The sequence below is a fragment of the Cetorhinus maximus genome, chromosome 14 (genome assembly GCF_964194155.1).
Source record: "Cetorhinus maximus chromosome 14, sCetMax3.hap1.1, whole genome shotgun sequence".
In the NCBI taxonomy this organism is placed as follows: domain Eukaryota; kingdom Metazoa; phylum Chordata; class Chondrichthyes; order Lamniformes; family Cetorhinidae; genus Cetorhinus; species Cetorhinus maximus.
The window spans coordinates 11,236,365-11,263,168 of NC_135892.1; the positions used below are offsets into that span (position 1 = coordinate 11,236,365).

Here is a 26,804-nt window from a genome sequence, read left to right on the forward strand (position 1 = left end):
TTTTAAAAAGTTTCACTGTTGGTGAAGGGGTGCATCCTAACTTATGGCAGATTTACTTGAAAGCAACTCCTTAATTTTAAGTATCGGAGTGAAATTTCAGGCACAGTATTCACTCTTTGGACTCATGACAACCAATAGCCATCAATCGGATTTGAACCTAAAATCTGTTTATTAGATAGGTGTTTTGACTAGCCAAACCACAGTTCCTCATTATTTGCTTAAAACCTGTTACATCTCTAATACCTTTCAGTTCTGGTGAAAGGTAAGCAACCTGAAATGTTAGCCGTTCCTCTCACCACAGATGCTGCCAGACCTGCTGAGCATTTCCAGATTTTATATTTTAAGCATGGTACAGATTACTGCCACATCAACATTTAACTCCATGGCGCAGGGCTGAGACTTTTGATGTATTTTCTTTTTTCCTTCCTCTATCAGATTGCCAACTCTCCAGAATGAAAATTAATCTCATGAGGGCATTACATAAATTGCACATTTCCTTTTTATTTTCTTTGAATGCTTTAGTTATGAAAATGGGCTTCAGATAGCGACCTTAGAAAGAGGGAAAGATCAGGCAGATGGGCTGTAATTAAATATCTCTGGCTGACTAATTGAGGCTAGGTTATCAAACTTGGTGATGGTACGGAGGATACCTGTATAGGGAAGGAAAGGGACATACAGAAGACGTTCATATCAATTAATAAATTTGTTCGAGAATGACTATAGACCATACTCAAAACAAATATTCTGTTATTTCAGTCATTTAATTCAAGCCTGTAGCAGATTGCACAATATTTTGAATTATTAATTTATAGTATTAAAGTACAAATGACTCATTCAAAATTCATTTCTAAAGCGTAGTATAGCAGGGTACTATAGGGTGAAAAAGCACCAGGCATATGGGTGTTTCGGCACAAGTAGCTTGAGAATTCTTCAATGCAACATACTGCAAGATTACCAGCATCTGAAACACGTGGTCAGCCCAAGTTAATGGTGTTGCAGTTATGTGACAGTGCTAGTAGGTGCTTGTACAGCATTCATAGAACAAGACATAGTTGTTTTCAACTTTTCTCTGTACAATTACCAGTTTCTAGGAAATTAATGGAATTATCCAGTTGAGTGAGTAACCAACAAATTATAATCCTGGAAGTTTTTTATAAACAGTCTTATCATCTTGTAATTAGCGTCCATTACTTAAGAAACGTTTACTTCAGAAATGCTAATGATGACGTGAACTATAAAAGTCTTTTGAACATATAGAATGTTTAGTGAAATAAACTGAAGCAAAACACTTAAAATTGCTTCTTGTTTAGGCTTATATAAAATTTAACACAATTCTTGAAAACTTTTGGCAACATATGATTCTGTTCAAAGGGTTGACTTATATTCCTGAAATCTTTCTATGCAGATTACAGATGCACGACACTTTATTGCCAATAGCAAGGCATCCTATATCCAATGTTTGAAAGTGAAGAATGCTTTAAGTTCTGTATCCTCAATAGATTTGTCATGGATTCCTGCATAGACTTTCATCAAAAGTTCAGTCTTCATTTTCCGGTCAAGAACAATGATGTAACTATCGATGGCAGCTGCAAAGCAAATGTTACATGGAGGACACAAGCATGAAAGTAACAAGTTACCGTTAGTGCAAACTGAATCTAAATGGAACTATTTTAATTAGGAAATTACAAATGAGAAATAAGCGTGGTGAAATTCAAAGTCAGTGGCCAGAATTTTACCTTTGGCATGCGGGCGCAAGGCCCGACACGCCGGAATGTAAAATGATGAGTGATGACGTCGGGCGTGTGTTCTGATGTCACCGCGCACCGTCGCGATATTTCGCTCGGCGGGCAGGTGCTGGAGTCAGCTTCGTGCCCGCTGACAATTGAAAGGCCGATTAAGGCCATTAACAAGATAGTTAAGTTGAAGTTTACACTCCAACCTAACGGTTGGCGGGCAGGCGAAAAGGCCAAGCGGCCTTTACATTTACTAGGAAACCTCATTCACGAGCGGGGTGAGGTTTCCTAAAGCTATTACAAATTAAATAAAAACTTTCCTTTGAAATTAAAAACACGTCCCATCTCATGTGACATGTTTCATTGACTTTTTATTGTATTTATTAATTTTTTCAAAAAGAGCTTCAAAATTCATTTCTAAAGCGTAGTATAGCACAGTACTACAGGGTGAAAAAGCAGCAGGCATAAGGGTGTTTCGGCACAAGTAGCTTGAAAATTCTTCAATGCAATGTACTGCAAGATTACCAGCATCTGAAACACATGGTCTCCCTGAGGCAGCTCCATGCCTCAGGGAGATTGAAGCGCTCTTTTGTGCGCGGACTGCGCGCTAGACCCAACTCTCCCTCCTCCCCCTGCCCACACAGGCAGCGCTCAGCACTGCCGCTGGCGATCCACGCAGGGCAGGCCTTAATTGGCCCGCTCGTGTAAAATCACGTTGCGGAGCTGATTGCGGGCGGTGGGAGGCTTCCCGACCACCCCTGCCTGACGCGGGAAAAATTCAGGCCAAATGTTTCTTTGGATTTTCTCTGAATTAAATGTCATGTGGGTAAAGGTTAATTTTTAATTATTTCTGTCTGCTGATCAGGCACACAATGGAAAAATACTCTTCACGTTTCCCTTTCTTAATCAGCCCTTGATAACTTTAAACATACCCTCACAAATATATTCTGCCAAACTGTTGCATTATTTAATTGTGTATGCTTACTGGCATGTCTCAGCAGTGCTGTGGTACTATGAATTGCTGATACTAATAAACATGTTGACAAGTTACTAATTTGCAGCATATATTGTATTGGGCCATTATGAAACTCGGTCCTGGAGCAAATAGAACATTTTAATGGGAAAGTTAAGACATGTCCATGCTGCAAGCTGTTGACTTGTTAGTAATTTCTATTTGACAGAGTAAGCCACATACATACCTAATCCCATTACTCTCCCATATGCAATCAGGTTTGGGCCCAGACGCTTGTCATCATACTTTTCGTGCTTCATTAATAGACGAACTATTTCTCCACTAATGAAGGCATCATCAAACGTTTGTGATTTAAGGGGTTTCACAGGAAATTTGCTGTAAACATCCACAGCTAGCAGGGGATTAGTCTTGAGGAGAAGGCTTGCTAACTCAATGTAAGCATCATGTACCTGAAAACCACAAGTCATTTCACTTCTTTACATTAATGGTTAAATCTGCATCAATATAAACTCACACATACAACCTCTGTAAAGCCTAATCTCATACTCAAATAAAATCTTCTTGTAATTATATAGGGTTTGGTGAGAGCACACCTGGAGTACTGTGTATATTTTGGTCTTCATATTTAAGGAAGGATATACTTGCCTTGCGGGAGGCTGGGGGCGGTGGGTGGTAATGCAAGAAAGGTTCATTAGATTGATATCTGGGATGAGGAGCTCATCCTACGGGGAAAGAGAGTATAATGGACCTATTCATCGGGGTATAGAAAAATGAGAGGTGATTTTATTTTTTAAATGTAAGATTCTGAGGGGGGTTTGACAGGGTAGGTGCTGAGAGGCTGTTACCTGAACAAATAGGGAGCATCATCTCTTTATAAAGGGTTGGCTATTTTGGACTGAGATGAGGAGAAACCTCACTCACAGGAGTGTGAATCCTTGAAATTCACTACCCCAGGGAGCTGTGGATGTTCAGTTGTTGAGTTCATTCAAGGCTGAGACTGAAAGTTACTTGGAATCTGAGGGAATCAAAGGATATGGGAATTGAGTGAGAAAGTGTTGAAGTAGAAGATCAGCGATGATCTTATTGAACAGTGGAGCGGACTGGAGGGGGGCCATGTGGTCTACTGCAGTCCCTATATTCTTATATTGGCAGGAAACTCAAAATTCTTGGCTGAGCCACACCCAAAACCTCTCTGGTCCAGTGGAAAGTTCAGAAAGCTAGTTTTAAACTGACAAAAAGGAATCTCACCAAGTCCAGATTGAACGCATGCCCACAACAAACCAATCTCAAAGGGAATGAGGGTCAGCTTTGTAGGGCTTTAAATTAAACGGTGGGGGGGGGGGGGTTCTGGAAAGGGGATGTGTACGCTTACAAAGCAAAAGGAAATGGCAGCCTTGCAGGGCAGCTATTTAGGTAGTGATACCCAGAGTGTGACAGGAAGGGATAGAGTGTACAAACATGAAAAAACAGCAGCAAATAGGGTCAAAGGGGGAAAAAATGGTAAAAAGGAAAAATTAATGGTCCTTTACTTAAATGCACGTAGTATTCGGAACAAAATAAATGAATTAACGGCACAAATAGAGGTTAATGGGTATGATCTTATGGCCATTACGGAGACATGGTTACAAGGAGATCAAAGCTGGGAACTAAATATTCAGGGGTATGTGACTTTTCGAAAGGACAGGCAGGAAGGTAAGGGTGCTAGGTTAGCTTTTGGTACGAGATGGAATAAGTACGATAACAAGAAAGGATCTTGGATTGAAAGATGTAGAATCCATTTGGGTGGAGGTAAGAAATAACAAGGGGAAGAAGACACTGGTGGGAGTAGTCTATAGGCCCCCTGACAGTAGCTATACTGTAGGACAGAGAATAAATCATGAGATAATGTGGGCATGTAAAAAAGGCAGTACATTAATCATGGGTGACTTTAATCTTCATGTAGATTGGGAAAATCAAATTGGGCAGAGGTAGACACAAGCAAGAATTCATAGAGTTTCTTAGAACAATATGTTGTGGATCCGACCAGGGATCAGGCTATTTTGGATCTGATAATGTGTAATGAGGCAGGTTTAATAAACAATCTCAGAGTAAAGGATCTCCTAGGAAACAGTGACCATAATATGGTAGCATTTAGCATTCAGTTTGAGATTGAGAAACTTGGGTCAGAAACAACTGTGCTAAACTTAAATAAGGGTAATTACAAAGGAATGAGGGCAGAGTTGGCTGGAGTTGACTGGGAAAACAATTTAGCAGAAAAAACGGTTGATGAATAATGGCAAATGTTTAAGAAAATAGCTCATGACTCTCAACAAAGATATATCCCAGTGAGGAAGAAGGATTCAAGGAAGGGAATAAACCAATCATGGTTACCCAAGAAAGTTAAGGAGAGTATCAAATTGAGAGAAAAAAACATGCAATGTGGTAAACCAGAGGATTGGGAAAGTTTTAAAAACCAATGAAACATGACCAAAAAAAAAAGGCAGAAAATAAACTTTGAGGGTAAACTAGCAAGTAATATAATAACGGACATTAAAAGCTTCTTTAAATATATAAAAAGGAAGAGAGAGGCCAATAGACCCCTTAGAGAATGAGGCTAGGGAAATAATAATGGGGAACCAGGAAATGGCAGAGGAGTTGAATAAATATTTTGCTTCAATCTTCACAGTAGAAGATACTAATAGCATTCCAAAAATACTAAATAATCAAGGGGCGAAAGTGGGGAGGAAATAAATATAATAACTATCACTAGAGAAAAAGTACTAGGGAAACTACTGGGGCTAAAGGCCGATAAGCCCCCTGGACCTGATGGGCTGCATCCTAAGATATTAAAGGAAGTAGCTGTAGAGATAGTGAATGCACTGGTAGTAATCTTCCAAGAATCCTTAGATTCTGGAAAAGTCCCAGAGGATTGGAGAACAGCCAATGTAACACCCTTATTCAAAATGAGAGGGAGGTAAAAACAGGTAATGAAAGGCCGGTCAGCTTGACATCCGTCAATGGGAAAATGTTGGAGTCTATTATAAAGGATGTAATAGCAGAGCATTTAGAAATACATAATCTAATCAAGCAGAGTCAGCATGGCTTCATGAAGAGGAAATCATGCCTAACAGAGGGATATAGACAGGTTAAGTGAGTGGACAAAAACTTGGCAGATGGAATATAATGCGGGAAAATGTGAGGTTATGCACTTTGGCAGGAAGAATAGAGGAGCTGAATATTATTTAAATGGAGAAAGACTGCAGAAGGCGGCAGCACAGAGGGATTTGGGAGTCCTTGTGCATGAATCCCAAAAAGCTAGCATACAAGTTCAACAGGTAAAAGGGAAGGCAAATGGAATGATGGCCTTTATTTCAAAGGGAATGGAGTATAAAAATAGGAAGTCTTGCTAAAACTATACAAGGTACTAATTAGGCCATACCTAGAATACTGTGAACAGTTTTGGTCACCATATCTAAGGAAAGATGTACTGGCATTGGAGGCAGTCCAGAGAAGGTTCACTAGGTTGATCCCGGGTACGGAGGGCTTTTCTTATGAGAAGAGGCTGAGTAGGTTGGGCCTGTACTCATTGGAGTTTAGAAGAATGAGATGCGACCTTATTGAAACATATAAGATTCTTTGGGGGTTTGACAGGGTAGATGCTGAGGGGTTGTTTCCCCTTGTGGGAGAGTCTAGGACCAGAGGACATGATCTCAGAGTAAGGGGTCGTCCATTTAAAACAGAGATGAGGAGGAATTTCTTCTCTCAGAGAGTAATCAATCTGTGGAATTATTTACCGCAGAGGGCTGTAGAGGCTGGGTCATTAAGTATATTCAATGCTGAGATAGACAGATTTTTAATCAGTAAGGGAATCAAGGGTTATGGGGCACAAAAACAAAAACAGCTGGAAAAACTCAGCAGGTCTGACAGCATCTGCGGAGAGGAACACAGTTAACGTTTCGAGTCTGTATGACTCTTCATCAGAAGTTCTGGTGAAGAGTCATACGGACTCGAAACGTTAACTGTGTTCCTCTCCGCAGATGCTGTCAGACCTGCTGAGTTTTTCCAACTGTTTTTGTTTTTGTTTCAGATTGCCAGCATCTGCAGTATTTTGCTTTTATCCATGGGTTATGGGGACAAGGCAGGAAAGTGGAATTGAGGATTATCAGATCAGCCATGATCTCATTGAATGGCGGAGCAGACTCGATGGGCTGAATGGCCTACTTCTGCTCCTATGTCATATGGTCTCTGCCCACTACAACCATGGTATCCCAGTATGAATGTGGGATTGGTGGAAATATAAGAGGTCTGAATGGTTTATGACAAAGAAATAAGCTGCCTTGGTTGGTTATTGAACTTCTGGAGATTGGGCGATTAAGAACACCGAAAGGATTAATTTGCAGTACCTCTGGTGCCATTTTAATGACTTCATTGTAGTAATTCTGGGCCTCAACGGATGATTCATCTATGCGTGACAAAGCACGAGCCAGTCCTAAGCGATATGCGAAAGAAACACGGTTTGTGGTAGGGGCACTTACTGCTGGCTTAGCACCCGTACTCAAGGCAGTGGCTGGGAAAAGAAAATGATAAAAAATGGTGTTAATTTTCTTCTTTTAATATTAGCTTCAACTTTATGCAGCCTAAAGAAAATGTACTCTGTATGTATGTCTGATTGTCAATAAACAATTGACTGATATTGAAGCAATTTAATCTTTAAGATTTCAAGAATTAAAACCCACTGTCTTTTAATAAGCCAGATACAATTTATGTAATCACATAAAAAAAATTGATTAAGCTCTTAAAAAGAGACCATGTGATTGTCTAGAACTGAGATGATGGGACTGTATATAGGAAGACCTGAATAGAGATTGACAATGGTCAGACAGTAATGGGAGACAGCTGAGGGGCTAGTGCAGTTGTAATGTGAATGGTATCTTTGGCCTGCTTGAACAAAAACAAGCGGTTGAAGCTCTTATTTATTTTATAATTCTGTTTTAGAAGTGAAAAGAATTCACAATATGCTAGTGTGGCTATTGTGGTATAAAGCAAGCAACCAGGCTGGTATATTTAATGTGTACATTGCTTCTTTGTATTTGTGATCAATAAAGGACAAGTGTGTTTAATTTTCCGATCTCGGAGTCAGCGGGAACAGTTTTGGTTAAATTTGGTTTGTATTTGGAGACTCTAAAGTTACAATTATTGAAATCCAATCTTAAAATGATACAGTACCAAAGAAGGAGTTGTGCTGGCTCTTTTGTAGAGTCATCCAATTAGTACCAGGCAACAACAGGTCATCTGTACTGACTTGCAAGTTATACCCCACACTAATAGCTATAAAACAGTAAGAGTACAGTACAGAATGGGATGATTTACTATTAATAAATCAGCAATTCTCTCTTGATATGTTTGGAGTGATATATAATTGTGAGCTTTCACATACATGTACATGGAAAATACTGTCTAGTATCTGCCATGTTGGGTTCTGATAGCTACAACATAAAATGAAAACCTTTCTTTGTCTGATGATGATTGCCCTGCTGTGGTTTGCAAATTTTTTCTGTTTATTTCCTTCAGATTTACTCCATTTGCCTTCTGTTTACTTCAAAATATAATGTTTTTTCCTGCATTTGATGCCTTGGGAAAGCACCCTGTTAACGTGTGCTTCTGCTGCTAAAAGCTGTCTGGTTTATGTAATCTGCGGTTTGAAGATTTGCATCACCTTGCAACAAAGACTTGTCAATTTCGGCATGACCAACTTTCGAACAATCATGGAGGTGCCCGAATTTCACAATAAAGATTGAAAATGTTTGGCTATTTTTGGAGTTTGATATAAATTATTGTTTTAGAGTATTCCTGCGTCTTTCCCTAGGTGCCCGATCTGCTTTTTGAATGGGGCTGTGCAATAAATGGCAAAAGTTGGGACAAAAGTTGTGGAGAGACTGGTGAAGCTGGGATTGGTCTAATTAGAGCAGAGAGAGTTACGAGGAGAATTGATAGAAGTGTTGAAAAGCATGAAGGGTTTTGACAAGTGTAAATAAGGTGAAAAATTTCCCTGTGGCAGAAGGGCCATTTATCAGAGGACAGAGATTTAAAATGATTGGAAAAGAACCAGAGGTGATATTTTAACATTTTGTGCAGTGAATTGTTACGATCTGGAATGCACCGCCTGACAAGGCAGTGAAAGCAGTTCTTTCAAAAGGGAATTAGATAAATACTTGAAGAGGAAAACCTTCCAGGGATATAGGGAAAAAGCAGAGAGTGGAATTAATTAGATAACTCTTTCAAAGAACTGGCATAGCTCCTTTTTCTGCGCTGTATCATTTTAAGATTGGATTTTTGTTATTCATAACTTTAGAATCTCCAAATCCAACCCAAATTTAACCAAAACCTGTTCCCCCACAGCTCCGAAATCTGAAAATTAAACGCACCTGCCCTTTATTGATCACAAATACAAAGTAGCAGTGTATGCATCATACATACCAGTCTGTTCAGAGCATGAATCAAATTTTCTCTTCATGCTAAACTCTGCCAGATAATGATAAAGCACAACACATTCAGAACATTAATCTGACGATACAGATAACTACAAGTATGAAATTAAAAAAAAAATGCTTTGCTTCTTACAGGTGCCAGGTGTTGCTTCTTTTCCAGTTGCTTTTTCTGGTGGTTTGTTGGGACTTGTGGCTTTGGCAGCAGCCCGCCCCCTGGTGGAAAATTCAAAAGGTACTGATCATTGGTGCACCTGTCACATCAAAACCTGCATGAGACTTTCCTCCCAGTTATAATTAAAAAAAAGCCCTTAAAAAATCTCAAGTCACCCTTATACACTTTGCAAAATAAAGCATATTCCCATCAACAATCCACCTTGTAGGGAATTCATTTGAGTAAATGAAAGGGGTGGGGAGGGGGGGATAACAGTCCTTCAGCCAACTTTAAGGAAATAAAATTCAAGCTGAGGTAGATGGAATGGGAGGAGACTCATGTCAATTATAAAGTCTAGCACAGACTAGTTGGGCTGAATGGCCTGTTTCTCTGCAGTGTATTCTCTGTAATATAATTTAAGATATAGGAGCAGATTCAGATCTCTCAAACCTATAAACTTAAATAGCAGGGGCATATGGTGAAAGATAGGGACGCTATGGGACAGATTATAATGGCTAAATTTTCCCAGCTCTAGGGTAGTGGTCTAGGAGGGGGATGGTGCGGCTGGGGAATTAGTGGGGGAGCCGAGTCAGGACAGCTCCCTGACACATTTCAGGGAGTGGGATGGCAGGCGGCTTGGCTGCCTGCTCAAGGGAAGCCGGTGGCCAATTGAATTCATTAAAGCCCCAATTAGCGGTGATTTCTGACACTCATCAGCATTTTGCCAGTAATGGAGCCACGACCACTGCCGCGTACAGAGACCACCAGCTTAAAAGAGGCAGTGTTCCTCTGGTAATCCAAGCAGCCATTGGAGCCTGAGACTCCACCCCAACGGCCAAAGCGGGATCACAAGGCGGAAAGGCCCAAGGGCTGAATATCTTACTCCTGTTCCTAAGTCCTGTGTAATGCTGCCACGGAGCGGTTTCCGGTCAGAGGGGCCTGCCTGTTTGGCTGCTTGAAAATGCTTAATTATTTTTATGCCTCCATGCTGAGGTGCCCTTTCAATCACCTCCCTGCCTCAGCAGTGCCCACCTCTCTCAGTGGGGCTGCCAAGGCTCCAGTGTTCCAACCCTTTGATTGGACCTGCAGCATTGGGGGCTGCCTGCCCTCTTTAAATGAATGGTTGATGGTGGTAGGATACATTGAGAAAGTGGTCAAAAACTTAAAGGATCCTGGGCCTTATAAATAGGGGCAGAGTGCAAAAGCAAGGAAGTTATGATGAACCTTTATAAAACACTGGTTCAGCTTCAACTGGATATTGTGTCCACTGCTAGGCTCTGTACTTCAGAGGGTCTGAAGGCTTTAAAGGCTGGAGTTGTTCTCCTGAGAGAAGTAAAGGTTGAGAGGAGATTTGATAGAGATGTTCAAAATCATGAGGAAACTGGACAGATCTGATTGGGAGAAATTGTTTCCATTGGCAGAAGGGTTGAGAACCAGATGACAACAATTTCAGGTGAATGGGAAAAGAACCAAAGCTGACATGAAGAAAAACATTTTTACACAGCAAGTGGTAAGGATCTGGAACGCATTGCCAGAGAGTGTGGTGGAGACAGATTCAATTATGGCTTTCAAAAGGGAATTGGATAAGCACATGAATAGAAAAAGATTTGTACAGCTACGGGGAAAGACTGGGGGTGTGAGAGTAGCTACACTGCTCTCGCAAAGAGCTGGCACCGAAATGATGGTCCAAATGGCCTCCTCCTATGCTATGACTCTAAAAAAAGGACAAATGGACATGTACATTCAAAGGGCCAATTTGCAGGGTTATGGGGGGAAATGCTGGCGTGTGGGACTAAATAGATAGCTCTTTCAAAGAGCGGATGCAGCTATAATGGGCTGAATGGCCTCCATCAATGCTGTAAGATTCAATGATTCTAAAATGTTGCGGAAATGAACTATTGAGAGGACAAAGGGATGTTTTGAAACCTACATGCAGGAAATGACGACGGGGGAAAGAACTAAAGAATAAGACTGGCACAGGACTTCTAATACAGCAAGTGAGACTTGTACCAGCATTAACCTGATGTGATGAATGAGCTCAAAAAAAGTGGCACCATTAGTCATTCTTGTTGTTGCCAGTATAGAATGAAAATGCTGAATTCAAATGGTCATTTCTGCTTCAAGTAGTTGGGTGACTGAGGCTAGGGGTATATCATTATTATTAGCTCCTAGACAGGTTAAGATTAATGGTTGAAAATCTGTAAATCCTGCTCATAATGTTTTTGCGTGTGTTTTGGCTGAAAGTAGCGTTAGGCCCTTTTAAATAATATTTTAAAATGGGATAAAATGATACAGAAATGAATTCTTAGCTTTTTTTTAATCTAAGGGCCGGTTACCTGCCACCTTTACCAGGTGGAGCCGAACCACGGAATGCATTAGCGCCTTTTGCAGAGGGGGCTCCTGCAGATCCCTTTGTGGCAGTGGCTCTGCCTCTGGCTGCTCCACCTCTCGGAGGAGCAGGAGCTGATGGTGCTGCACCTTTCTGTCCTGTTTGCTGCTGTTGCTGCTGTTGCTGCTGCTGCTGTTGCTGCTGCTGCTGAGCTTTCAGTGACTCATCCATTTTCCAATCCCGCCACCATTTCTGTTCTAAATCAAAAGAAAAACTAAAATGTTCAGATATGAAAAAGCTATATGAGATATAACCCATCATTTCCCAGACTTCCCGGTCATTAAAACAGAGAAACTATAGAATATATGGAGATAGATCCATTAATTTAATCAATTAATAAACTCAACCTATTTACTAAATTAAATTATGTGTAATTCACTGGTTCTGTTGAATATGTAACTCAGTTGAAGAAAAATGGCACTGATAACTGACAAATCAAATGATACTGGATATTGTTCAGAAAATCTACAGATCAAGTTTTGATTGCAGTATTCACCTAATTACCAAGATATTTACATTTATTGAATTGAACTGCCTGCTGTTAATATTGATTTTGTCTCTCAGTCTCCAGCATTAAATCTAAGAATCTAGCAAGTAACAGCTGATGAATTGTTTATGGGAATGCTGTAGGATGATGCTGAGTGCACCTTTTGTTTGCTTTTAGTCAGAATTACAGAGCACGCAGAGTGGTTATTTACTGGTGTGGCATTTAAGCACCAAGGGAACTGCAAAGAGGCCTTTTTTCGATGAACCCCACCCCACCCTACCATATTTTAGCAAGAATCACTGTATAATAAAACTCCAATAGGAAATTCAGGAGAGTTTTTTACCCAGAGACTGGAACTCTACCATAGGTAGCAGTTGAGGGGGCTACCATAGATGCATTCAAGGGAAAGCTTGATAGGCGAATGAGGAAGAAATGAATGAAAGAATTTGCTGATAGAGTTAGATAAGAAAAGTGGGTGGAGACCCGTGTGCAAACTTGCAACTCTTGCTGTGAATACTGGGTCAATTGAAACTTTCATGACTGAGATCAATAGACTTTTCCCAAAAGCAAAACACTAAAGATGCTGGAAATCTGAAATAAAAACTGAAAATGCTGTAAATACTCAGCGGGCCAGACAGCATTTGTGGAGACAGAAACAGAGTTTACGCCTGGATTTTCATCCTCGAGGCGGGTAGCGGGAGTGAAAAGAATCCTGGCTTGCCCAGCCCACCTCAGGAGAAAGTGCCCGCAAAGGTGGGATTTTCATTGTGTGGGGTGGGTGGGGGGGGGGGCTGCAGCTGCAATCAGGCCAGCCAGCCCATGAAAAAATTCAGGGGGAGCCACGGAGCTTCCGGGTGTGGAGGCGGGCTGTTTAAAAAGCCCATCTGGGTGCTGTGAGACCTTGTCCCACTTAAAATAAAAACAGAAAGACCCTCCAGTCCTCAACCCTCACACACTCCCAATGCCCCATCCATGCCACTCATGCCCCCACCATTTCCTATCGCCCCTCAAGCCCCCATGCCAAGATATGGCTGCCACCTATGGCCCCTTATTCCGCCATGCCAAGCTATGAGACTTCCATCCCCAATCACCCATTATACACGGTATAGAACCAACGAACCCTATAGTGACAACAGAATGTGCAAAAAAAAACTTTTTAAAAAATCATTAATTGATAACTTTACATTTTCTTAAAAAATACTCTTTTTTACTACAGGACAATAAAAGTGTCAATCATCCAGAACCTTTGAAGTATCAATAGCTGAAACTGCAAGCACTTGAAACCTCTTTATCTTTTGTAAATAAACATTGAGAAATTGACAGCAAATTAGGTTATGTGGTCGGTGATACTTATGAGACTGAAACTTACAAATTCAAGCTCCCATACTAAGTTTTGTGTCAAAATTCTAGGCTGCTGCTTCAATGCGGGACCAGGATGTGCACTCCATGTTGGAGGTGATGCCTTTGGGATGAGAAGTTAAACCAAGACCATATCTGCTTGTTCAGATTTGCTGCAAAGATGCTATGGTACTATTTGAAGGAAAGGAGGAGAGTTCTTTTGGTATCCTGACCAATATTTATTCTTCAGCCAGTCCCATCAAAAGAGCTGATGAATTAATCATTTCTTTCATTGCTGCCTGGGGCTCTTGCTGTGTGTAAATTGGAGCATTATAACAATAACTGCACTTTTAAAAATAATACTTGGTGTTCTGTTAAGAGGTATAAATGCTAGTTCCTACTTCTTTATTTCTCTGGGCAATATAGCGTGCTTTTTTTCATTACATAAGAATGAATGGATGTGTAGAACCTGTTCACTTACTAGTCAGTTCTAGTGGTGGGGTTCCAACTACTGGTTTATTCTCCATGCTAATGCTTGCTCGGAAACTAAGGCAGGCATCTTCAATAAGATATTTGGTTTTGCCTGTTTCAGGCTCATTATCATATTCAAACATTTGTGCTAATCCAAGCATGTATAGAGCATTACTGTTGCAGGGGGTTGTTTCGACTCTTAATTGGCACACCTATGAAAAGAGGGATTGTCTTGTCATTGCAGAGAACTGCCAGCAATTTAACAAACTTAAAAACAGCTGAACGGTACAGCTGACATTACCGTTTCACAGATCATCACCTGGATCAACACCTGGATCTCAAAGGTGGATATTGCAAGGAGCTGCCATCAGTCTTTACTGGCACCTTATTTATTTACATACTAGGTTGTTCAGATTAGCAACATTATAAAGTTAGTTGGGGCAACTGACTTTCAACAATGGGAAATTTCCAGTAAAGTGATCACTACAAATGATTTCTGCAAAGAAGTGCAATAACTCCATATGGAAAGTACAGATGGGTAATGGTTTTAGAAAGCAATATTTTGATCCAAAGCCCCAAACTAATCACAAATGGTGATGAAATGCTGAGCCATGCAATAATAAAATACGAATTTGCACTTGTCAGTTCTAGGTCTTAGCCGTGTTGTCAGGGAACAGATGCTGAGTGAAATTCTCTGCAAGTAAGTGGAGAAATTTGGAAAAAAAAAAAATCACACTATAGGGGACATCCTGCCATTTCACTGTCACTGAATAGTATTGGCAGAGGTCTGGGAGCAGATCACCCGTTCAGCTTCTTGGCTTCAGTAGAATGTTTAACCCAAGAAGTGAATGGGAAAGTGTCGAAAACAGAAACAACAGATTTGGAAAGAAAACATTTTAAAAATTTATAATAGATACATAAAAGATCATTTTCAGAGTGTTACCCCTCGTGTAGGTTACCTTTTCAAACCAAAAAGGGGTGAATCTCACTGTTATAATGAAAATGACAATGTGTCTACAATATAGGAATAGATCAAGGTTAGCAACTTGAATTATGAATGGGAGCAGGTAAGTACAGTATTAGTAAATTAATAACCATGTTCATTATTATTTTAATATCTCTAAACCATAAAAGTGATCAAATTGCCATTGACAGCTAAGTACTACAGAGAGAAAAATCTAAGATTGAACAATTAATCTAAGCACCAGGCGTTTGATTGTCAATATCCAATACTGAATCACAGTAAACCTTGGTACAGGCTCATACCGTTCGCTGCATTTCTAGTATTTCCTCATTGATTTGAAGGTTGGTGTTTTTTAACAGTGCAGACAAAGACTGGCATCTTTTAGTAACCAAATCTTCATTCACCAACTGCTGGTGGGCAAGTAATTCTAAAAGGGTAAAATGAGCCTCAAGCAGTATCCATTCCAAATCCTGGCTTACAGTTCCACGATACGGATATTTGCACAGACTCCGGGAAGCTAAATCTACAGCACTGACATCAACACAGAAAATTAATTGCAGATAAAATATTCAGTGAGGACATAAAAACAAACATTAATCATATCTACTGAGTTACTCTTGGAGGGAAGGGGAGGGGGAAATTGACACTGGGCAAATAAAAAAGACTTGCATTTCTATAGCGTCTTTCACAACCTCAGGGTGTCCCAAAGTCCATCACAGCCAGTTAATATTTGTTATAACCACTGTTATGCTGTAGGAAAGGCAGCAGCCAATTTGTGCACAACATGATTCCACAAACAGCCATGCAATAAATGATTAAATAATTTGTTTTGAAAATGTTAATTGAGGGATAAATATTGATCAGGGCACTGGAGAGAGCTCCCTATTTTTCTTCAAAGTAATGCTGGGATTTTTCATGTCCACCCAGGAGTCCAGATGGGACGTTGACTTAACCAAAAGACGGCAACTCCAACAGTGGAAAGGTTGTGTATGACACCTGTGCTGAGCCACCCAATCTCAAGACAGGCAGCAGTGAGAGTGCTACAATTGGTCTCAACGTGCCATGGTTCCAGCTCCCGATCAGTGACCCCTGAAAGTGGCTCAGGAAGATGCTGCACTCAGCATTCACATTCTCCATCGCTAAATGAATCACCAACATTCACAGCTGAAGAAAGACTCAGAGGAGGTAGTGAAGGACCTCTGCGGTTCATGGAACTACATCGTAGCAAAAGTAACTTGGCATCAGTTATCACTTTCAGATGAAGATGGAGTAAGGGAAAGAACAAAAAAAATTCGCATTTTTCAATTCCTTTTGTGGGTTGTTGAATTATGATACTGCATTAGATCTCAAATATATTGGTATTTCTTTCAGTGGTAAATCTTTTTAACTCTTCACTAAAATCCGATAGTAATAGATCAGCTGTGTGTCATTCTTACAATAAATTATTTTGTAGCTTGTATCTTAGGTCGCTCTAATGCGAAAATGCCAAATTCTAATAGCTTTGAGAGTGTCTTTGATAGCTTTTATGATCTAAGTAACCCTTCAGTAACGTGTTCGAGATAATAAACAGTAAACTGTCTGCTAATTATTTTTAGAATTTTTGCTATGCCTCCACAAGATCACTTGGGTCTTCAGCAATGATAATGGATCACACTGGACCTTGTTTTAAATTTAAAATATTGAGTGAATTTATTAAACAAACAACTAACAAGCAAATAGTTTAACAGTGTTATAATATAATTACATATCTACAGTGCAAAGTATAGTATTGAACTGCCTGAGTTAAAAAGAAACATATTATAATACTATGCTTTTTTTAAATAGATTCTTTACACAGAATTGCAGAGAAAGTACAGCACAGAAACTGGTCATTCAGCTCAATTGGACCATGCCGGTGTTTATTTAAAATTCACAAAAGCCTCCTCCCACCCCTCTTCATGTAACCCATTCTTTTCTCCCTCATATGTTCATCTAGCTTCCTCAGAAATGCATCGTGTATTCTTTACTGATGATCAGAGCCCAGCTACTCGAGGTTATCTTTTCCTGTGAAGATTGCAATCAGGTTGACCATCTTCCACAAATTTAGCTAAATCAACAGATATAGCCATTCATATAACTTTTCCCTTGTTTCCTATGGCTTGTTTGGGTTTTCATAATATACATCTGAGGTTCGATTTCTCCTTCACTCCTGTGAAGCACCTATGGATGTTTTATTGCATTACAGATGCTATGTAAATGCAATTTATCGTTGTTGTTTAATACAAATAGTAAATGAAGATCATTAAAACAAATGAAACATAACACTTACAAGTGAAGAACCTGTTCGGGAGACATTGTTTTTTCAGGTAGTCCTGCTGGTGGGTTGAAGAGAAATGTTCCCAGCTTGAATATCCCTTTAAGCAGCTGAACGTTCAGAAGAGAAAATGTATCTAAAGCCCGAAGAAATGAGATTTCATGACTAGATGGGAAAAATGGATAAAAATTTACTTACAAAATATTCAAAAACAGGCATCTAAAATTCGTCTGTTAACCCACTGAAAGAAACAACAAATAGTAGAGATGGTGGCTGAATAAACTAAATGAGTTAATGCCTCAAGGCACTCTTCTTCAAGTAAAGCCTGAAGAGGTAATGGTTTAGCAGGGCAACATTGTAGAGTCATAGACTGGGATTTTACATGACAGTGAACGCTGGGGGTGGGGGGAGGGGGAGGAATCCCACCTTGGCTGGTTATGGGTTTGCCCGGCCAGTTAGTTACCTGGTGTCAGGGTGCCCAACTCTTTAAGGAATGAGGTTCTGCCTCTAAGAGCTGCTGGCAGGAGTGGCAATCACTGCTGGGACTGCACCCAGCCCAAAGCAGCATCATGGACCCCACCCTGGGCTTCCTATGTTACAACAATGACCATACTTCAAAAGTATGCATCTAATCTTCTGACCAGGTACTTTACAGCCTTCCGACTTAATATTGAGTTCAACAATTTCAGATCATGAACTCTCTCCTCCATCCCCACCCCCTTTCCGATCCCCCTTTTCCCAATAATTTATAATTTAAAAAAAATATATTTTTCTTTTCCCACCTATTTTTAAATTTATTGCGATTTATCGTTTAATCACCACCTTTTATCCCATTTCGATCCCTTCCCCCCCACCCCACCCCCACTAGGGCCATCTGCCACTAGCTTGTCCTGCTTGCTACCCTTAATGTCCCCATTAGCACATTCCTTAGATAATATCACCACCGTCAACACCCCTTTGTCCTTTTGTCTATGACATCTATGGCAATCTCTTCTTTGCCTCCACCCATCACTGGCCCCCTATCCAGCTCCACCTGTCCCACCACACTCTACCAGCTTACATTTCACCTCATTTCTCTATTTCCTTAGTTCTGATGAAGAGTCATATGGACTCAAAATGTCAACTGTGTTCCTCTCTGCAGATGCTGTCAGAACTACTGAGTTTTTCCAGGTATTTTTGTTTTTGCTTCAAAAGTACTTCTTTGGCTGCAAAGCGCTTTGGGATCCTGAGTTTATGAAAGGCACTAATGAAATGCTAGAAGTGATATGGACTCGAAACATTAGCTCTGTTCCTCTCTTCACAGATGTTGCCATTCCAGCATTTTCTGTTCTTATTTCAGATTTCTGGCATCGGCCATATTTTGCTTTTAAAGAAATGCTAGACTTACCTTCTTTATTTTGGCTGCATGAAGCTTTCATGAATAAAGAATCATGAAGTAAAGGATGTAAAAGAAACATTAGCATTTAACAATTTGATAGATTGAGATGAGGTGTTCCCTGTGGAACACAAACACCGGCACAGACTAGCTGGTGGAGTAGAGGGAGCTTCACATTGAATCTATGTGGGCTGAATTTTCTGGTTGGCGGCGGGGGGGTGGGGGGTGGGAGCAGGAGTATGCCCGATTACTGCCCGTGATTGTGTCTGTGCCGCCATTTTACGCAGGCGGGCCAATTAAGGCCCGCCCAGCATAATGCGCGATTCCCGAGGATAGCGGGAGTGGGCGGGCGGCGGCGGGAGTGCACTGTCTGCCGGGTCCAATGGCGACCTGGTGGCCTGTTTATCTGAAGTGCTGGCAGCCTTTGAAAGGCTGCTCACAATGGCAAGTGGAAGGGCTCACCAGAGGGCTTCTGGTGAGCAGGCCAGTCCAGAGGGTAGGCCAGCAGAGCAGAGCAGGCCAGGCTGGAGGGTAGGGCAGGGGGGCCAGTGTGCCCCTCGTTTTCAGATGACTGCCTTGCTGCCCTCCTCGAGGAGGTGGCAGAACGGCAGGAGGCGCTGGTTCCCCAGGATGGGAGGAGGAGGCCCCCCCACATGACGAAACGTGCCTGGGAGGAGGAGGTGGAGGTGGTGAGCTCCCGCGACGTGGCGCACCTGGATCCAGTGTCGCAAGCGCTTCAATGACTTATTGCAGGGTGCACTCTGGCAGGGTGAGGACAATGTTGGCATTAGTCATTTAACCCAGGTTGGCTTATGCCCCTGCTGCCCCCCCATCCACAAGTCTGAGTGTAGTGACTGCATTGAATCATTGACGGCATTTGTCCTTTGCTGGGTGGGCCAGCAGATATTGCCCATGATGAGGTCAGCCTGAGAGGGTGATGATGAGGTGTGTTTTGCCCCTGCAGCATGTGTTACATTGAGACCCACATTACTGGTTTGGGGGCAACCTGGAGGAGCTGCACCCAGGCGCAGTGCTGGAACTGCAGGACATGTCCTAGTCAGGGTGATGATATGCTGGGAGGGGTGCTTCAAGGTGGTGTGGCAACGAACTATCTGCTGCCCTCTGCGCTCCAAGTGCTTGCGCCTCCTTGCTATGGAAGGATATACCGTGTGGTGCCTAATGTGATGTAGGCAGCATGTGTCAAAGGAGGGGTGGGGGGGTTGGGGAATAGGCCTAGCATCTTTGTGTGAGTGTGTTCGGCAGCAGCAGGGTGAGGAGGCACTGGAGCCCTGATATGTCCCACTCTGGTTGGGGTGGGCTGTGCGTGAAGAGAGTCCATGTGCAATTTGCACTAATCAATGCTCGTCTCTCATTTTCAGGAGAAGAATGCTCATAACATGACAGAGCATGTGAGGACTGGTGGCGGCCAGGTGCAGATCGCCATTTCTAGCCACTTTGAGCAGGAGGCCCTGGATCTGGAGAGGTGCCATGCACCCAGTGAGGCTGGTGTGCCACGGCCAGGTATTTATGCCCAACAGTGAGGTCAGCATTGTTCTCCCAACGGCCATAGCACTGCTGAATGTTAAGTGATTTAATTTTGCAACATGGCTTGACCATTAGTTATGGAAGGATGAGTGCAAAATGATCCGGGGGACAGGGATGCTCTTTGTCATTGTCTCCACGTTAACTGATCCACTGTCCTTGTTCTTTCTTTCAGCATCATCAGCAGCAGAGGCCCCCTCTCACACCTGAGGAGCCCGAAGTCTCACCAGCGTCACACCATTTCTGCGAGGCAGGCACCAGCGCAGATACTAGCACCTTGGTGGGAATTCGAACATCAGCTAGTGTCCCGGGGCACAGTGGTGAGGGCACTTCACAGTCGCTGGAGGAGCTGGCAGAGACAGAGTGCGCCCATGGCGCCAGCAGCCGGAGGGCTGCAGGGGACCAGGCACATGCTCAGTCGGTGCCTGATGATGTGCCTCTGGAGTCGTCCACAATACAACCGGGGCAGGAAATGCGGCCAGGCGTGCGGGAGCATCTGGGGGAGATACATGAGGCTATGCTTAGCTTGGTCTCCATGGTGGAGGAGTCTATGCGGATGATCGCCGAAGCAATGAGCCTCATGGCCGAGCGCCGTGCGTCCTCCATGGAGAGAGTAGCGACTCTCGTGGAGAGACTACTCCAGGAGACCCATCAGGGCTTCCTGGGGATGCGCTCTGACCAGCAAGCCCTCACATCCGCATTGAACTCAGCTGGTCACTGCCAGTGTGGGAGGTGGTCTGAGCATCAACTTTCCCAGCTTGGTGCCCATCCATTCACGATGAGCAGGGAGGTCCGAAGTGACCTCACGTTGTTGCAGCAGCTGCCTGGCGTCTCTGCGGGCACCTCTCAGGGCGCTCCAGATGAGGGCGGCAGCTCCTTCGCCCCTCTCCCAGTGACCGTAGCATCTGGGGAGATGCCAGCTGTGGAACTGACAGCTCCTTCCCAGGCGGGGCCAGCACAGGCTCCATGGGCCAGAGGACGTCTGCCAAGGTCATCGAAGCCTACAAGACAGCAGAGTCAGCAGGCTGTCTCAGATGCCACTCCCAGCAAGGGGTCAGCACCAAGACGTAGCACCTGGAAACGAAAACATAAGGCACCTTAGGCACACCACAGGTTTTTCACTGGTGCTTTTGTGTTGGCCCGAGATGAGGTCCTTATGATTTGTAACACTATTGTATTTTTTTTGGCATAAGTTGTTTTGCTTGACATATTAAATTCAGATATGTAACCATGGCTGAGGATACCTCTTTTCTTCTGCATGTGTATGGTTTCCAAAGCTGTAATGAGTGTTTTGTTGAACATTCAGCTTTATTAACAAGGCCCTTAGTGGCTGTTCCTAACCTGGCAGATTTTGCACTTAGGTCTCGAGTATCAAGCCTACAGCCCAGGCTTGTCCTGGAGGTCCATCTGTGGTGTGTAAGCTGAAGGTTCGTTGGATTAAAGCCTCCCGGGTGTCCCTGCCTCCCTGGAGTATGCTCGGGTCAGCGTCTACCCCCTCAGCATTTCCCTGTGTCTGCTCATCCTCGGCCTCTCTGCTGGACTCATCTTGTGCAGCTGCAGCCACTATGTCGGCGTCTTCATTGTCCACTGCGTCCCCCCTTTCCAGTGCAAGATTGTGGAGAGCGCAGCATGCAACCAGTATCACAATGACACGATCTGGGGGGTACTGGAGTGCGCCCCCTGAGCGGTCCAGGCATTGGAAGCGCATCTTGAGAAGGCAGATGGTTCTCTCCACCACAGCCCTTGTGGTGCCGTGGTTCCTATTGTACCGCTGCTCAGCTTCTGTTCTTGGATGGTGGAGAGGCGTCATGAGCCACCTTCTGAGGGGATAGCCCTTGTCACCCAGCAGCCATCCATCAAGCCGGGCTGGAGCAGTGAAGAGCCCCGGCACCTGGGAGTGTCTCAGGATGAGCTGCCTGGGTACCTTGCACAGACTTGTAGAATCAGCATCCTGTGATCACACACTATCTGCACGTTCATGGAGTGGAAGCCCTTCCTGTTGACGAAGGCACTGGGCTCACCTGCTGGCGCCTTGATGGCCACATGTGTACAGTCTATTAAACCCTGGATGCGGGGGAAGCCAGCAATGGCCACGAAGCCTCTGGCTCACTGTGTCTGGCTTGCCTGGTCCCAACGGAAGTGGATGAAAATCAATGCACACCTGAACAGAGCGTCTGTAACCTGCTTGACACAAGTGTGGACAGCTGATTGGGAGACACTGCAAAGATCACCCACCGACCCCGGAAGGAGCCAGAGGCATAGAAGTTGAGGGCAGCTGTGACCTTTAGAGCCACTGGCATGGGGTGTCCACCCATACAGTTAGGGAAGACCTCAGGCCCAATCATCTGACAGATATAGTTGAATGTCTCCCTGGAGAGATGGAGCCTCCTTTGGCACTGCACCTCAGACATCCTGGCAGCAGGATAGTGGCGTCTTCTGCCCCATCCGCCTTGGACTACCTCTTGGCCCTGTGTCCCTTGTGCCTGCGCCTGTCCTCCCGAAGGTGGCTCCCCTGGAGGCTGAATGTGGACTCCTGGCCTCCTCCCCCTTCTAGCCCTCCCTTCCTCCTCAGAGGAGCTGCCTCCAGTGGACAGTTCAGCTCCCATTCCCAGGCTAAGGGAAGGCTTCCTGAAACCTGCAGGTCCAGGAAAGATTCCTCACTGCAGAGTGCTGACCTGAAGGTTGTGAGTCCAGAAAAAGCAGCTGGTATGCATTTTGAAGTACTGCAGATCACACAGGCAAGTTTCAAAAACTTTCAAAAATAAATTCTTGACTGTGCACACTCGCGACCCCAGTGAGCCCACTTATCCCGCCCGTGGATGAGGTTAATACAAATGTGTCCTATCCGGCTGCCCGTTGCGCCCGTGTGCTGACCCGAAAATTACACGGGCGCTGAAAAATCGGCGTCGATTGGTGAGTAAAGGGCCTTAAGAGGCCCGTTAATTAATGGCAGGTGCGCGTCGGACATCATCGCATGCCTGCCCAATGAAATATCGCAATGGCGCGCGGTGACATTGGGATGCTCGCCTGACGTCACCGCGCATCATTTTATGTGCGGATGTGCGAGGCTCGACCCCCCTCCCACGCCAACTGGAAAATTCTGCCCTATGTCGTGAATGTTTGCTCCTAAAACTGGTGTTGAATTTCCCATCTGAAACATCGGAACAGGAGTAGGCCATTCATACTCTCGAGGCTGTTCAATCAATTCATAGCAGATCTGTACCTTAACTCCATCTAGTTGCCTACCAGAAGTCTATTTAATCTAAGTTTTGAAATTTTGAAACCTCATTCCTAAATTTGTTACATACACAAACACTTATCTAGTTTATTACTCCAGACAGTAAAAACTTACGCTGGCAGGTTCTCATTGGGAGTTTGAAGGTCAGACAGTAATTGCTCTAAACCTTGTTGGAGATATTGAATGGCATAGCGTGTTTGGGGACCCAGCCCATCATCCTGATCTAGCACGAGTAGGCCTGCATAAAACCTGATAATAAATGAGGAAGTAAACTAACAGATCAGGATACAAGATCACGTTGCAAGTACCTAAAACTGCACAAATCTTCAATTGTTAGTTAACACTTCAAGTTCATGTAGGTTACTTTGCTCCTGAAAATATTTCCAAGAGACTGTGATAATCCTCAGGTATTCAACTTAACTTTCATTAACGGATGAAAATTTATGTACTTATGAAAAAGGGAATGAATTTGTTGCTCTCAAATAAGGCCAACACTTTATGCCATCAGTGGAGTCCAGTGACTGAGGTTTAGTTGTTGATCCCAAACACATTTCAGACGGGAGAGTGCAAAACACTTTTGTGGGTGTATGTTTCAGGCACAAGGCCTTTTATCTCCCTGCTCACATATAAAAGATTCTAGATATCATTCTATAACCCCCCAGAATAGGTAGGGAAAGGATGCATAGTAGATGCTGGCATGCCAGGCAATGGAAAGGAGAGAGCTTCAACAAAGTCTCACAGGAGTGACGGGGGTTTTGGGGAGGGGCAGAGTCTGAGGGGGAGCTCTGACTTCCATTTTAGAGCTTACAGGTGCACTCCTGCTGCTTCTGACTCTACAAAGGAAATATTTAAACTTACCGGCAGGATCTCTCCTTCCCACGAGGTACTGGCCTGCTTCAGCCTGACCTGGGCAGTAATGGCAGCTTCCCAGATCAGTCCACGGTTAAAATGCCACAGGACTCCTAAAGACATCGCATCATTGATGAATGAGGTTCCCTCCTAAGTCCTGTCAGCACCTCTCCTGTCATTAAAATCAGGGATCGGTGGGATGGAACGGGAAATGGAGTTCACTGCTGTAACAAGTCAAGTGCTGGGATCAGTGCTGGGGCCTCAACTATTTACGATTTATATTAGTGACTCGGATGAAGGGACAGACTGTGTTGTAGCCACATTTATTGATGACACAATGCTAGGCTGGAAAACAAGTTATGAGGAGAACACAAATAACCTGCAAAGGGATATGGATAGCTTAAATTGAGTGGGCAAAAAATTGGCAGATGAAGTATAGATGTGGGAAAATGTGTGGGTGTCCACTTCGACAGGAAGAAAAGCAGAATATTATTTTAATGGAGAGAGGCTGCAGAATGCTACAGCACAGAGGGTCTGGGTGTCCTTGTGCATGAATCATGAAAAGTTAGCATGCAGGCACAGCAAATAATTAGGAAGGCAAATGGAATGTTGCCTTTATTGCAAGGGGGATGGGGTATAAAAGTAGGAAGGTCTTGCTGCAACTGTACAGGGCATTGTGAGACAACATCTGGAGCACTGTGTACAGTTTTGCTCTTCTTACTAAAGGAAGGATATACTTGCATTGGAAGCAGTTCAGAGAAAGTTCATGAGGTTGATTCCTGGGATGAAGGGGTCTGTCTTATGAGGAAAGGTTGAGTAGGTTGGGCCTATACTCATTGGAGTTTAGAAGGATAAAAGGTGATCTTATTGAAATATAAAAGATTCTGAGGGGGCTTGACAGGATAGATGATGGGAGGATGTTTTCTCTCATGGGGTAATATAGAACTTAGGGGGCATGGTTTAAAAATAAGGGGTTTCTCATTTAAAATGGAGATGAGGAGGAATTTCTTCTCTTAGAAGGTCATTAATCTTTGGAATTCTCTTCCTCATAGAGGACTGGGGGTCAGGTTAGATAGGATTTTGATCGACAAGTGAGTTAAAGGTTACGAGGGACAGGCACGAAAGTGTAGTTAAGGCCACAGTCAGATCACATGGATGATTTTATCAAAGGGTGAAGCGGGGTCGATGGGCCAAATGGCCCTGCTCCTATTTCTTTTGATCTTATCACCACTTTAGCTGCTCACTTGCTTAATTTCTGTTTAGTGGGGAAAGAGGTAAAATCTCCTCCTTGCAACCAATGTCATCCTATTTAATAGCACAAGTAAGCATGAAATGAGAAATCAACTCTACTTCCCCCAGACAATTAATCATACTTAAATAAAAACAGAAAATGCTGGAAAAACTCAGCACGTCTGGCAGCATCTGTAGAGAGAGAAACAGAGTTAGCGCTTTGAGTCCGTATGACTTCTTCAGAGCTAAAGAGAAGTAGAAGTGTGATGGATTTTATACTATTTAAGAGGGGGTGGAGCTGGTGGAATGAGATAGAAGATGAGTAAAAGGTGACAGCTAAGCAGAGATTGACAGATGTCATGTTCATAAGAAAAAGGGACAAAGGGGGTGTTAATGGTATTGGTAAAGAGTAAAGAAGGTGCTGAGAGTGGCATAAAGGTAAAATAGCTGACATGGTCAGCGCTCTGTGAATGCAAAGCATAAAAACAAGTGACAGATGACCCTGTGGGGGAGGGGGGTGTTGGGAGAAAAGGGTAAAAAAATGAACAGATAAACAAAAGAATAAAATAATTTTTAAATAAATAAAAAAATAGAAATTGGATTTAAAAAGGGGTCAAAGGGGAGAAGAGAGTTCATGGTCTGAAGTTGTTGAACTCAATGTTAGTAAAGTGACTAATTGGAAGATGAGGTACTGATCTTCCAGTTTGCATTGGGCTTCAGCAGGCCAAGGACGGACACGTGGGTATGACAGCAGGATGGTGAGTTGAAACGACAAGCGACACAAAGGTTTGGATCATGCTTGTGGGTTGAGCAAAGTTGTTCCGCAAAGCGGTCATCCAGTCTGTGTTTGGTCTCCCCAGTGTAGAGGAGACCAAATTGAAGGAGGTGCAAGTGAAGCGCTGCTTCACCTGAAAGGGGTGCTTGGGGCCTTGGACAGTGAGGAGGGAGGAGGTAAAGGGGCAAGTATTGCACCTTCTGCGGCTGTATGGGGAGGTGCCGTGGGAAGGGCATGAGGAGTTGGGGGTGATGGAGGAGTGGAGCAGGGTGTCACGGAGGGAATGGTCCCTATGGAATGCTGGCGGGGGGTGGGGTGAGGGGAAGATGTGTTTGATGGTGGCATCATGCTGGAGTTGGCAGAAATGGCGGCGGCTGTTGAAGTAAAAAGTGAGGACGAGGGGGATCCGATCACGGTTCTGGGAGGAAGGGGACGGGGTGAGGGCAGAAGTGCTGGAGATGGGCCAGATACAGTTGAGGGCCTTGTCAACTACAGTGGTGGGGGGGGTAACCTCAGTCAAGGAAAAAGG

General features: G+C 43.4%; 1 protein-coding gene across 1 annotated transcript; it reads right to left on the bottom strand.

Annotated features, from left to right (window-relative positions):
* Positions 1 to 744: 744 nt before the first annotated feature.
* LOC144689417 (uncharacterized) lies at positions 745 to 17,425 on the bottom strand. The gene is made up of 8 exons (XM_078556490.1): positions 17,282 to 17,425; positions 15,276 to 15,504; positions 14,020 to 14,221; positions 11,661 to 11,910; positions 9,307 to 9,386; positions 7,089 to 7,252; positions 2,933 to 3,155; positions 745 to 1,586 (listed from the first exon to the last, which is right to left on the bottom strand). The coding sequence occupies exons 1-8, from the start codon at positions 17,305 to 17,307 to the stop codon at positions 1,447 to 1,449; spliced, it is 1,314 nt and encodes a 437-aa protein (XP_078412616.1). The 5' UTR covers positions 17,308 to 17,425; the 3' UTR covers positions 745 to 1,446.
* Between the last annotated feature and the right edge of the window lie 9,379 nt (positions 17,426 to 26,804).